General features: G+C 34.7%; 2 protein-coding genes across 3 annotated transcripts; one reads left to right on the top strand and one right to left on the bottom strand.

Moving 5' to 3' along the window:
- Nucleotides 1–376: 376 nt before the first annotated feature.
- Nucleotides 377–1617, bottom strand: LOC112006995 (BAG family molecular chaperone regulator 2). The gene is made up of 2 exons (XM_024039315.2): nucleotides 1227–1617; nucleotides 377–818 (listed from the first exon to the last, which is right to left on the bottom strand). Exons 1-2 carry the CDS (start codon nucleotides 1480–1482, stop codon nucleotides 592–594), a joined length of 483 nt encoding a protein of 160 aa, XP_023895083.1. The 5' UTR covers nucleotides 1483–1617; the 3' UTR covers nucleotides 377–591.
- Nucleotides 1618–10923: 9306 nt separating this feature from the next.
- LOC112007052 (protein LOW PHOTOSYNTHETIC EFFICIENCY 1, chloroplastic) lies at nucleotides 10924–13710 on the top strand. Of its 2 annotated transcripts, XM_065778643.1 has the most exons (2): nucleotides 10924–11103; nucleotides 11367–13710. In XM_065778643.1, the coding sequence occupies exons 1-2, from the start codon at nucleotides 11015–11017 to the stop codon at nucleotides 13447–13449; spliced, it is 2172 nt and encodes a 723-aa protein (XP_065634715.1). In that variant the 5' UTR covers nucleotides 10924–11014; the 3' UTR covers nucleotides 13450–13710. The 2 variants fall into 2 exon arrangements, with proteins under 2 accessions (XP_065634715.1, XP_023895133.2); XM_024039365.2 differs by having other exon boundaries at nucleotides 10965–13710.
- Nucleotides 13711–13981: the final 271 nt, after the last annotated feature.

The following is a 13981-nucleotide window of genomic DNA, read 5'->3' on the forward strand; positions in this document are numbered from 1 at the left end:
AACAGAGGAGTTACTAATACAAAAGGAATAAAACTTCAGGAAGTAAAATTCAAATTCTGAAATATCAAGGTGTATAATCCAAACAGCTCCAAATTTCAAGGGGTAAAATTCAAATTCTAAAATTTCAAAATATAAAATCTAAACAATCTCAAATTTTATGGGTGTAATTTGCAATTTAGCCTTAAAATTAAATAGTCTTTGGTATTACTTTCACTTTACATGACATAATTTTATGTGCGTAGGCGTGCACGCATAGTTAGTATACAAATAAGGATAAAGAAAACATTATAATTTGCATGTAAGCCCCCCATCTTCTATGTCTTCTGTCTATATTATCTCAAAAATAAATAAATAAATAATTTTTGTAGGCCACAAAGAAAATCAAACAGTTCTATTAACATAGTAAAGTATTTGCAATTTGACACAGTACGTGCATCAGCTTACATATTTTAAAACTGCCCAAACCGACACAAAAATAATACAATAAGTCCAGTCCCTAGTCTAGTCCAGTGAAGAAGGATAACCCATCACCAAGTTTTAACATTTTTGGTGGTTAGTAATAATTAACAAGAAGTTTATAATAAATTAGTGTCATACACTAATAGTACGACAAGGAGTCCCAATGGGTTTTGTTCCAGCCAAGCCATAGAGTTTCCTCTCCTTGGTGGCTGGATCTTCTAGCAATAGCACCTTGTCCTTGTCTCTAACACCAACCATGTGTAAGTATTCATCATCCTCTCTCTCTTTCCCTTTGAACAGTACCCTTTGCTCTCTTGGCTCCAAACTAGTTACCAGTGACAATATCATCTTCAATTCTCCTGAAAACAAAAATTAAAGAAGAAATTCAATCAATCATCATCACAATAGAAGATTTGCAGTGGTAATACAAATTTTGACCCATAACCTTTGGCCAATTTGAATTAAGGGAGTAGAGTTAAGTTAATTGAAAATTAGACTAATTCTTGGCCAATTCTACTCTACTCTGCTCCTAATTTCCGACAAACTCTACTCTACTCACTTTACTCCCCTCAAATCAAACCGGCTCCAAATAAAAATGTATAGTATCTCATATAAAAGTAGTATCAATGATAAAGTCGTGTGAAATTAATATTGTACTAATCACAATTTTCTTTGTATTTATATTAATAGTTATTGTTTTAAATCTAAACCCTTCAACCAATGTAATATAAATGAGTGGCAGTGTAGTAACATGGGAAAAGTCTTACCAAAAGTAGAAGTGGCTTCAATAGAAATGTCATGCCATTTAGAGACAGTTGAGACTCTAATTGTGATCATCCCCTCTCCCTCACTACTTCCACCATTGTCTCTCTTTTGAACAAGCATGCCACCAGGTCGAAGTTCCCATTTGATTTCAGTACTAATGCCTCCACACACTTTCTCAGCTCCTCCTTTAATGCTATTCCCACCATTATTCAGCTTAGAACTGCTTCTGCTAAACCTCTTTGACCTCAACTTGATCATTGTTCTTCCCTCTTTCTCTTTCTCTTTTAGCTTTCTCTCTCTCTCAAAACTCAAAAGTCAGTGATGGAGGAAAAGAAGTGTTGGGGTTAGCTAGTTATATAATAGTAGAGAGAGAGAGCCTGTGCATTTGGACAAAAGGAAACAAAGAATGAATAAAATAGAAGCCGCCATTGAGTATTGCCAAAAGATTAAAAAAAGAAAAAAGGAGAAACTATGCATGTTAGTAAATTAAATGGGACAATGAGAATGTGACACATACATGGTGAAGAATATGGGCATGGACTTTGCAATGCTAATATTGGGCAGAAAAGCACATGGGGGGGTGGGTGCTTCAAGCACGCTTGCTTGATTAGCGGGCCAAACGCAATCAAGTTTATTGGTCGGTTGGTCTTTTAATAAAATTTGGGTTTATTCATTTTCATTTTTTAATGCTTCTTTGAATCTTTGATTGTGTGTCTATGAGCTTCGATCTTCGTTTAAGAACCGTTAATAAATAACGGCTTGTTTGGGGAAACCAAAAATTAGAACCACCAAGTTTTTTTCGCACTGCTGTATTGTCCCCTACTTTTGTGAACATCTTTTTCTTTTCCTCCTAAAAAAAAAAGGCTTCTTTTCTCTCTTTTGTATCTAGTTAATTAAGAAGGTTTCCTTGTGGGAATTATATAGGCAGCTTTGAATTTGATGTAAGTATTCATCAATTAAGAGGTAATCAACTCTAAGGATTTCTAATCCCATTTCATTGAAAAAGAAAAAAAGAAATTTATCCTGATTTGAGTGTTATGTTTTATATGATTAATCAATTTAACAATTAAAAAATGTAAAATATATATAGGGAAATGCTAATAAGTGCCCTTAGGGCACTGGTTAATAATCTATTTAAAGAAAATTTTTATGGGAAATGAAAAAAAAAATAATTAATATTTTGACATGTTTTTTCATTTCCCATAAAAGTGGTATAAAAACTTTTCTAAAATGGATTATTAAGGAGTGCCCAAGGGCACTCGTTAACATGACATATATATATATATATATATATATATAGAGAGAGAGAGAGAGAGAGAGAGAGAGAGAGAGAGAGAGAGAGAGAGAGAGAGAACATAACATATTGAAATTTTTGAAGTATAAGGTGAAATTCTAAAAATAGAACAATTGGCGGAGAGAGGAGATTTTGGGGGGTGGGGAGTGGGGAGGGGGCATGGCCCCCTAACTTTTGAAATCATCCTCACCCTCGTTTACTTTTCATATAAAAATATCATATACTTTTCATATAAAAAAAAAATGAAAGTATATCTAAATTTTAGTTAATGATATAACCCATCTAATTATTTTTTTCAAGGAATTATATTACATTAATACTAACCTGATCACACGTGCTCCACACATGGAATGAGATTCTTTTTTTATTTTGAGTTTAGTGTAGTGATTTTTAATTTTCAATTTGTCCATTGTTAATGAGGTTACATTGGAAGAAATTTTTAAGAAGCTAAAATTTAGGATTTTGAAAAGAAGTAAACTACTAGATTTAGTATGTGCTAATTTTTAGGAAAAAAAAGTATATTAAACTTGTGTGAGATATATTTAAATAGGAGAAATGATATGTCCACAATATTTTTACATAGTGAATGTGTGCTAATTTTTAGGGGAAAAACAAATTTCTTTGGTAGTTTTTTGTTTTTGAATTTTGTTGAATTGAAATTTTAGCCCTACTTTTTATTTTTTAGGAATAATGATTATCTAATTAGATTAGGGGTATTTTTGACATTTTTTGAAATTATAATTAATTTTCTAAATTCACATAATATATAGAGATGACTACTATATCTCCTACCCTCTCCTCGTATTATAGTTATTCCATACCCATCTCATTAATATAAATTACTTATGTATGAATTTTTTCTCTTATTACACTTATGCCGTACTTAGCTTATTAAACCAAAATATATTTAAGGTATGTGTTTTTATTGTTCTTAGATTGTATGTAGCTCATTAAATTAAAGTATATTCAACATTTATGCTCCAAAAGTAAAAACCTTCGTTATTTTCAAAAAGATTTTTTTTTTTTTTAATTTGCATTTGGAAAATTAGAGATATGGACACTATATTTTTATTATTTTATTTTTAGAAGAAAATTTGTGAATTATGTGGTTAGAAGTTAAGATCCTTATTGTATTGTCATCTTTAAAAAATAAGGTTTCTCATTAATTTTTATATTTTTATTATATTGAATTGTATTGATTTAAGCATGTAATGTGATATTTTTATTTAAAATTGATTAATTTTTATATGTTTCAACTATTAGTATACTCTAATTGTGTAATCTCTAATTATTTAAAAAAATCTTGATTTATAATTTTAAAGAATATTAGTTTTAATTAATATAATTTTAAAAACAGTTCATAGTTTACAAATTGGTTAGATGAAAAAAAAAAAAGTTTTGACCAATGTAAAAACTAATCCAATAAGACTGTACAGTACACCAACCAAGGCATGAGAGAGTGTTGATGTGGCTAGATCTGAACCTTACATGTGGAGTGGCTATGAGCAAGGGAGATGAAACGTTGGCTACAAGATATTATCCTTAGCTCTTGTCAAGGGTGTGATTACCTTGGGAAGGAAGTAAGATATGCATCTAACATGGGTACTCAAGCACTCATAAAAAGGGAGATAGTGACCTCCTAAGATTAAGTACTATAGAAACACCCCTCATTGGCTGAGTGCATGTTAGACCACTTCAGGGACACGTGTATCATCTTCAGCACCTCTGATGTCCCTCTCATTGCTCAAGAGTTATTTCCCATACAATGGCAAAGTCACCTACTGTCATGCAACAGTGCCGATGCTTGCGTTCTCTCTCCTCAAGCCACCAAATAGTACATTTGCTGTAGTAAGGTCCAAAATAAGAAAATGATAACTTGACACCTATCTTTGTACTCAGCCATATTCCTCAAACTATAATAACCGAAGTAGATCTTTTGAGAAAAGAGTAGAAAGTTGATAAGGAAGTAAGGTAGACAACAAGGTCTCTCTTTTGAGGAAAAACATCCTTATTGTACAAGAGATACCCCTTTTTTCATACAATACGAAAGCTGAACAGAGCAGGAGTGATTTTCTCTTGCTCAAACCGTGGTTTTTCATCATTTTCTTAGGGTTTTCCATGCATATCCTTTGTCCACTTTACATTCTTGCAATCACTTTCTCTTTCTCTAGACATTATGATGTCAAACCTTGCTTTTTTGTTACTCATGAGCTTTTTCATCAGGAAGTACGGTTAGATAGCTTATCTACTCTCTCATATAAGTTCAAATCTAACTTGCACGTACAAAGACCAATACAAATATTTTTGTTGTATATAAGAAAATAACATAAATAAAATTATGTTGTAGGTCATTCTTTGGATTTTTAAATTTGTTTTTTCATATATTTTACTTCATCCCTATGGAAAAACTTCATGGCTCCAGCGATGATTAGAACAAAGGATTTCTATGCTGCTAATCTAAATGCCAAAGGAAAAATTTCACCCTTCCATCCTGGATTTTCAACCATGTAGAAGGAGATGGTCCAGGCCCTGCTTGCTTTGTGTAATTGTTTCTTCTTTTGTTTCAATATATTATCCGTAATAAATTATAAAATAAAACAAAATGCAAAAGAAAAGAAATTAGAATTAGATTTTCTTATATCCATAAACCCATATTCTAATTCTTGACTTTCTTCTTCTGCTTAATCTTTGAATTCCCCAAGAGAGAAATGTTGGTTCAGAAAAATTACTTTGGATGTCCACCTCAAACTGATCATAGGGATGTTTGATGTTTCATCTAAAAAAAAAATTTCATCTCGTAACTTAACCGGCATCTTTGATGTTTCCAATAAACACGTCCAAAGTTCAAGTCTTTTCAGCCTCAATTATCGATGCAATAGAGATGTGTCATATCACATCCTTCATCTTGGACTTAAAGAACCCCCTGATCATAGGTAGCTAAAATATTTTGCATCTTTCACCTTGGAGTTAAAGAAACCCCTGATCATAGATAGCTAAAATATTATGCAGACTGGTCCTAAAACAACATTTTCTCCTGGATCCAGAAGGCCATAGCTCTTAAATGCCCCATGGAATATATGTTACACTAAACAAAGAACCAAAGCTATTTTGTTTTTTTTTGTCTTGACTCTTAAACTTGTGATTTTGGTTTATAAATAATGTTAGGTAACTAGTTTGGCGGGACTTGAGATTTCTTTTTGGGTTTAACATTTGTAGGGTGGTTGGCTATTCTTTAGGGTATCAACCCATGTGAGAGAGACTCTTAGAAAAATACACATACAGTCACTCTCAACCATGTCTTATCTCCCTCAACATTGAAAGGTTCTCCAATCAATTTTATACAATTTTTTTGTTAAAGACAAATTATCATCCGAGATTTAGGGATAAGTAACCAATTTAACAATGAAAGATTCTCTAAAGACACACCTAATTAACTAGCTCTCCTTGCCTAATTGCATGACAACTACTAATTAATTGACTACAAGAAATGTACAATACATACATATATAAGGTGACCCATATAATAAAATTTGCAGGTTCCACCAATTAGAGACCTTATTAGCACTTGTAAAGAAGAAAGATAAAGAGGAATTGAAGGAAAAAGCTTGAAATTTATATAAGGCGTTAGGGCTGAGGACACCCCACATGTTCTGGTAATGGCTGCTAGTGCAAGAGATAGTGCTCACAGTTTTTCTGAAAACCAGCACCTTGGTAAGCAAAAAGTACGTGCCATGGGCCCTATATGTTCAGGGGACACATTTCTCATATTGTGGCATGTATCCTATTTTAGGCAAAGGCACTATTATAATTGAAGAAGAATTATTAGCATATAAATAACCTGCCTCAACTAAAAGTTTTTTTTTAAAAAAAAATGATATTGAGCCGACATGGATGGTCACATGGAAATTCAATTCAAGTATTTCAATTTGGACAAAGTTTGACTCCAAAGTCCAAACATGTTTAGAGTTAATGATTACAATATTCACTGATAAAATTAACATAATTATATATTTTGAAAATCTAACCGTTAGATTGCATGATCTTTATATTCTTAATACGCATGTCAAATTTCGTATCAATCGGATATTATTTACTATTCGATTTATGCATAATCTTATATTACAAAAAAAAAAATAGAAATTTAAACATATATTGATAATATATTTATTAAATTTTGATTTTCTAGAATTTTGTAAGTACGAAAAATATGAAAAGAAAACGTAATTTAATTGTGGATTTGTCAAAATTTATATCTAATAAAAAGATATTGAATGATGATGTACTTATAGCCATTAGCTCTAAACATATTTGGAGTCAACTTTATTCTTTCGGTTTCTATCAGACAACCCACATACTATGATCTCACATGATCATTGGGATTGAGACTTAAAACCATGTGTTTTGTATTTTACTTCAGGTGGCTAGTTAAAAAATATTTACAGTCCCAAAGAAAATGTATTTAACAAATTACCCTTTCTTGGAACACTTAGAGATATGATATCTAGGAAGGCATGCTCACACATATTACAAATTACAAAGGGAAAATGCAGTGGAAGATTGATTCCTTCACGCACCCCACAAGATTTGCTTCTTGTTGGCATGCTAATCAGAAGATATAGCCAGAGATTTTATGCGCATCAAGGCTATCTTAAGCTCAATTATAAAGTAGCATGCATGGGTTGTACTAGAATATTGTGCAGAACCAGTATCACTCTCCCTACCTTATTATTCTTGTGCTTATGATAACAGTATAAGATGAGGCACAATTGGATTTTATGCCTGCTTATATTTATGATATCCGAAGCATATCAAAATCCAAATAATATCATATTCATAATCATAGTGCTCATTAATATTTAATATTCTTCTTTTTCCATTGTGATGATTGGTGAATCTTCTTACCTATGACTCCTTAGTCCTGTCATAATTACAAATAGTATCATATTTATAATTACAATACTTTGGTCCTATATACAATAAAAAGAAAGACTTCCTAGTCATAGAAAATTATAAAGGAAAAAGTTTGATCTATGTCAGTGGCTAACATACTGAGTGGGAAGATATTAAACACCCATCCCGCGCAACTTAAGTTGATCTCCTAGGAAACACTGGCCAATATAAATAAATCCATGTACTTTGAACCAAACAAGGAAAAACAACCCATGAAAGCATTGAAAGGAAATATGAAAATGACAAAATTTAGCTATAAAATTGATTGATATCTTAAGCTGCAATTTTACTCAATATCTTTTTATTGGAGGTGAATTTTGACAAATCCACCACTGAATTACATCTTCTTCTTATATCTTCCATGCTTGCAAAATTTCGAGAAAATTAAAGATTAATAACTATGTCATCAATAAATTATTTAAATTACAAGTTTTTATATTTTAAAATTATGTATAAAATATTAGCTTATAGATCATATAGTAAATAATATCTGATTGATACAAAATTTGATATGTATATTAAGAGAGTAAAGAACATGCAATTCAACGGTTAGATTTTAAAAATATGTAGTAATGTTTATTTTATTGAATAAAATTATAACCTAAGACTACAACCAATTTTGTAGCTAAATTGTGTTTATATGACAATATAATAATTATGAAAAATAGACAAGGTTAGCAATGAACATGTCATAGAAACAAAAAAATAATAATAATAATGCATGGAAAAAACCTAGATACAATTCTATATGACATATGGAATATGCACGATGAACAAATCCAATTTAGATCTGCATGGCAAGTGTATGATTTTTTTTTTTTTTTTTTTTTTTGCGTGGACCGTCCACTCTGGGGGCAAGATGAACTCCCTAAGTCCATCAACCCCCACGACGGACCTCACCAGTTGCTCTTCGTCGTCTGATACCTCTTGGACTTCGATCATCTCCAGGCCCTCATGTGTTGAGGACGAGGAAGATGATGACGGACTACTCTCGCTTGGGACGTCAAGGTCTTTGGGACCTGACGAGTATACCCCTTCATAATCCGCCCCGTCACGAACGACCGACTGGTTACTTGACGCACTAGACATGGCCTACAGGTAATGACAGAACCTAAAACTCTAACGGGGTTGGAAATAACGACGGACACATGAAGTATAAATAAGAACAAAAGAAAAAAGAGAGGACGGATATAAAATAACTCACCAGAAGCTTGGAGCAAGATGTGGCAGGCAACGGATGCGTGAGTGAACAGATTGTTCTCTGACAGATATGACGGACTCGCTCTGACAATTTCTTCTAGCAACAAGTGGAGAAATGAGGGGCGGAGGATTGATATTTATAATAGAAGTGCACGGAAGACGAAGCGACGCCTCGTTCCAAAACAACAGCCATTGACAGGATGACACTTGGCACAACACATTAATGCATCAGCTCCTGATCCAGCAGTGTACGGATGAAAGTTCACGGATACAGATGTCCTGGATGCATGACCGAGTTTAAGATCCGTCACCCCATGAGTCCGTTCATTATTCTTGACAGACCCATCGGGTGAGGGGGCAACTGAAAGGGACAAAATACATTGGGATGTCTTATGTGATTGGACGGGCCGAATATGGTCCGCGGACGTCCGAATAAGCGAGTCCGTCATTTGCACGGGCCTCCAATAGACGAATCTGATGTAAACGGGCCGGATATGGACGGAGTGAAGGAAGGTGGGCTGGTTGTCCATGGGCCTGTTGGGCCCCTCATGGGGGATATTTTGGCCCATTCTCACAAGGGCCCCAAATAGAGTCCTTGCGCTAGTAGGACTCCGGAAATCTTACATATTTGGTAAAGATCTTCCGTATAAGGAGGAGATCTATTCATCACGTTTAGGACTCTACAAGGAGAGTCCTATAAGGAAAAGACTTCCGCGCCAAGAAAGGGATGTCAACCTTATGCCACTATAAAAGCCCCAATACCCTCACAAGCTAAGGTACACATAATTAACCCCTCTCTAGCACTCTAGAGTTGTGAGAATACTTTCTGACTTAACCTTCGGAGGGTGTTTGGCCGGCACCACACCGGTGTCCTTCGATAGGTTTTCTCCTTTGTTTCGTGCAGGTTAACATACGAGCGAAAGGAGCATCGTGCGACTCATTGGTAAATTTCCTTGATTCATCACTATGCAATCTCAACTGAACTCATTCTTGTCCAGATGATATGTCATAATTTCACCCATCAGGTTTTTGTCTAGAATTAAAGCTTGAAATTTATTCATATACAATTAAATTTATAACTCTGCAATTTGGGTTGGCTTCGCAGTAGTAGTACTAGGATGAAAGCTCTGTGGTTTCAATCTCTTTAATCACACATATAAACAGTAATAAAGTAACTTTTTATTAGCTCCTGTTTGGTTAACTCATCACTCATAACCCCTATCTCATATCTCATATCTCATAACTCAGTTTTTAGTTTTTGAAAACTCCTAAAAGTTGTTTTCAGTTTTCATGACTCTAACTCACCGTTTTAAGTAATGAGTCATGAGAATTGAGATAAATAATTGAACCAAACAAGCATCCTTAAGGTGGGGCCCACGAAATTTGAGAATTAAGGGATACAAAGTAAGAATTGAGTGATGAAAATTCCTAAATCATATCTCATATCCCATAACTCAATTTTCAATTTTTGAAAACTCCTAAAAGTTGTTTTCAGTTTTCATAACTCTAACTCACATTTTTGAGTAATGAGTTATGAGAATTGAGATAAAAAATTGAACCAAATAAGCATCCTTAAGGTGGGGCCCACGAAATTTGAGAATTGAGTGATGAAAAGTGAGAATTGAGTGATGAAAATTCCTAAACCAAACACCTAGATTTCTTATGAAAACACTAGCATGGAGGCTAATAAATTTTCTTCACTGAATGGCTCCAATTATGTGCCTCTCTTACTCTAAAAAATGTGCTTAATTAAGAAGTGTTTAAATAGGTGTTTGATTAGGGTTGAACCACAGCTGAAAACATAGTTCAAATCTAAACAAAGAATATGTTTCCCACAATCTCACTTGAGCAGGAACCTGCTTGAATTAGGTTAACGAGTCTAATTACCCTTCTTTGACCAGCTTTGACCTCTGTTTAAGCGAACTATTTTAGCAACAATTCTTTAGAATTTCTTTTATACACTTTAACCCATTCTACATTAATATAAAATACATCAAGAATTCAGTTTGACTATAAGCAAATGTCATGAAAGAAGCCAACACTAAAAAAACCTAACACAAATAAGAGAAAATATCAACCAAATACTTCATTTTATCATCACACTTCTATCACCTTACCCAACACGTTCAAGGGCCCAATGATTAAAAAAAGAAAAGCTCCCCTTCCTAATTTCTACTCAAAGTCTTTGGAGCCCATGATAGACTTATTTTGGGAATGCCAATTCGCATTTTAGGCCCAATGAAAGTCTTTTGTTTAACTGATTTTTTAGCTGACCGCTCATTCTCGTTGCAAATGAATGAATGGCTCTGAGAAAACCACAGCGCCAGTGAGAGAATACAATAGAGAATGCTCACTACCCACTTCAGAGATCCACTCAATTTTGACAAAGCAAAACCCAGTTTTGCAACTTTCTTTCTTGCTCTTCAACCTTTAAGGTAAGAACCCATCTCCATTAAAGTTTGTTATCTCAGAACCAAGCATGTTTCTACTTTTTGTAAGCTAGAAAGTTTACAAGAAACAAATATTTGTTATGAGAGGAAATGCTATGCCTTGTTAATTTTTGGTAGGATTTCCAGTTCTGGGTTTTAGTCTTGACTGATAACTTGTATGTATAGAAAATGCAATTTTTAACTACTTTGCCATTGAAGGGTGACTTTTGGGTGGTATCTCAATTGGGTTTTGAACTGGGTTCTTGTAGAATTGAAACTAGAAGAAGAAGGAAAAAGATAAGGGGTCTTGGTGTTCATGTTTGTCATAGTAGAAGTGCTGGTCTCTTGTTACTTTCAAATAATTCAAGAGTTGTTAAGCATGGAGGTTGCTGTGGGAGCTCCAAATTTGATTTGGGATTTGGGTACTCTAAGCTTAAAGTTGCTCTCTTTTGTATGCCAATGACAAGTTCTTTTGGTGCCTTGGTTGCATTGGCATGTGCATTGGAGCAACAAGCAATAGGAAATGAATTTTTAATAAAAGGATTGGATTTGGCTAATGGGGTGTCGGGGGAAATTGAGAGAAAGGATGCTGATCATAATAAACTGGGTGAAGTAAATGATGGGGATAATAAAAGAGAAGATGATGATGATGCTGAAAGTGGGGAAGGAGATGGGGAAGAGAAGAGTACAAAAGTTGACGTTCGTTCACTAGCACAGAGCTTATGGTTTGCAAGAACTGTAGATGATGTGGAGGAGGTTCTTAAGGACATGGGTGACTTGCCCTCTCAAGTATACTCATCCATGATTAGAGGTTTTGGTAGAGACAAGAGAATGAGTTCTGCGATTGCTGTTGTTGAGTGGCTCAAGAAAAAGAAGCATGAAACTAATGGTTTGATTGGTCCAAATCTTTTCATATATAATAGTCTGTTGGGTGCAGTAAAACAATCTGAAGAATATGGAGAAATGGAGAAAGTCTTGGATGATATGACTCAGGAAGGGGTCTTACCTAATGTTGTAACTTACAACACTTTGATGGCAATTTACTTGGACCAAGGTCAAACTACCGAGGCTCTTAATATTCTTGAAGAGATACAGAAAAAGGGCTGGAGGCCTTCTCCAGTTTCCTATTCTACAGCATTGTTGACTTATCGAAAAATGGAAGATGGGAATGGAGCTTTAAGGTTCTTTATTGAGTTCAGGGAAAACTATCATCAAGGTGACATAAGGAAAGATGCTAATGAAGATTGGGAAAATGAATTTGTTAAGCTTGAGAATTTAACACTACGTGTTTGCTACCAAGTGATGCGGCGGTGGCTTGTGAATGGTAATAATTTGAGCACAAATGTGTTGAAACTTCTCAATGACATGGATAATGCTGGCCTTCCACTTGGTCGGGCAGAACAAGAGCGGCTTTTGTGGGCTTGTACCCGTGCAGAGCATTACATTGTGGCAAAGGAACTGTATACTAAAATTAGAGAAAGGCACTCTCAAATTAGCTTATCGGTCTGTAACCATGTGATTTGGCTGATGGGGAAGGCTAAGAAGTGGTGGGCAGCTTTGGAGATATATGAGGATTTATTGGACAAGGGGCCAAGACCAAATAACATGTCACAGGAGCTGATAATTTCTCACTTTAATGTTCTTCTCACTGCAGCTAAGAAAAGGGGAATTTGGAGATGGGGTGTTAGGTTGCTTAACAAGATGGAAGAAAAAGGCCTTAAACCTGGAAGTAGGGAATGGAATGCAGTTCTTATTGCCTGTTCCAAGGCTTCAGAAACTTCTGCTGCAGTGGAAATATTTAAGAGGATGGTTGAACAAGGCGAAAAACCTACAATAATCTCCTACGGAGCCTTGCTTAGTGCACTGGAGAAGAATAAATTATATGATGAGGCTCGCCGGGTTTGGGACCATATGATCAGGGTAGGTCTTGAACCAAACTTGTATGCCTACACAATTATGGCTTCAGTTCTCACTGGACAAGGGAAGTTAAACTTGGTTGATGCCATCATTAAGGAAATGGTTTCAACAGGTAATGAGCCAACAGTTGTGACATACAATGCAATAATCAGTGCTTGTGCACGCAACGGAATGAGTGGTGCAGCATATGAATGGTTTCATCGCATGAAATTTCAGAGCATCACCCCAAATGAGATTACTTATGAAATGCTGATTGAGGCTCTTGCAAAGGATGGTAAACCAAGGCTTGCGTATGAGTTATATCTGAGGGCTCAGAATGAAGGCCTTAACCTCTCTTCAAAGGCTTATGATGCAGTTCTGCAATCCTCTCAGGTTTATGAAGCAAATGTTGACACAAGAGTTTTAGGGCCTCGGCCTCCGGATAAAACCAAATGACCACAAATTACAAAAGCTTTGACAGAATCTTGTAACTTGGCAGATGTTCCCAGCAGAAGTAAACCATTTGACACAAAGGAAATTTACATTTGAAAAACAGAAGGAAACCCATAAGTGATTTGTTAATAAAAACTCCATATGATAAGCTTTCTTTTTTTTATCTTCCATATTGTTGTGCATGTGGCCATGTAACCAACCTCTTTCAGGTGCAGCTCCTATATGTAACAAACGTAATCTTCTATCTTATGCAAAATTCGTTAACACGTGTACTTAGTACTAATTAAGCATGCTCAGATATGGAAAGTAATAGCATGTGTGAGGCTATCAATAAATTATTCAATCTTTTTGTCTATGAAAGAACATTGGATTAAGATCCAACACCATGTTCAATTTCAAAACCAATGTCACAAACGACTGAACAAGAGGTCAACTAAGATTGGGGAAAAAAAATTCAATCAATGTTTGGGACACAATTGGTGTGGACATCATATGATAGCACATCTGTGGAGATTATGTTTATCATTTATGTTAT

The sequence above is a fragment of the Quercus suber genome, unplaced genomic scaffold (assembly GCF_002906115.3).
Source record: "Quercus suber isolate HL8 unplaced genomic scaffold, Cork oak 2.0 scaffold_188, whole genome shotgun sequence".
NCBI classification, from domain to species: domain Eukaryota; kingdom Viridiplantae; phylum Streptophyta; class Magnoliopsida; order Fagales; family Fagaceae; genus Quercus; species Quercus suber.

Coding starts and splice junctions, on each gene's coding strand:
- LOC112006995 (XM_024039315.2), bottom strand. CDS start 1,482: ATGATCAAGTTGAGGTCAAAGAGGTTTAGCAGAAGCAGTTCTAAGCTG. Junction 819..1,226: donor TGAAGCCACTTCTACTTTTG/GTAAGACTTTTC, acceptor TTTTGTTTTCAG/GAGAATTGAAGATGATATTG.
- LOC112007052 (XM_065778643.1), top strand. CDS start 11,015: ATGCTCACTACCCACTTCAGAGATCCACTCAATTTTGACAAAGCAAAA. Junction 11,104..11,366: donor CTTGCTCTTCAACCTTTAAG/GTAAGAACCCAT, acceptor GGGTTCTTGTAG/AATTGAAACTAGAAGAAGAA.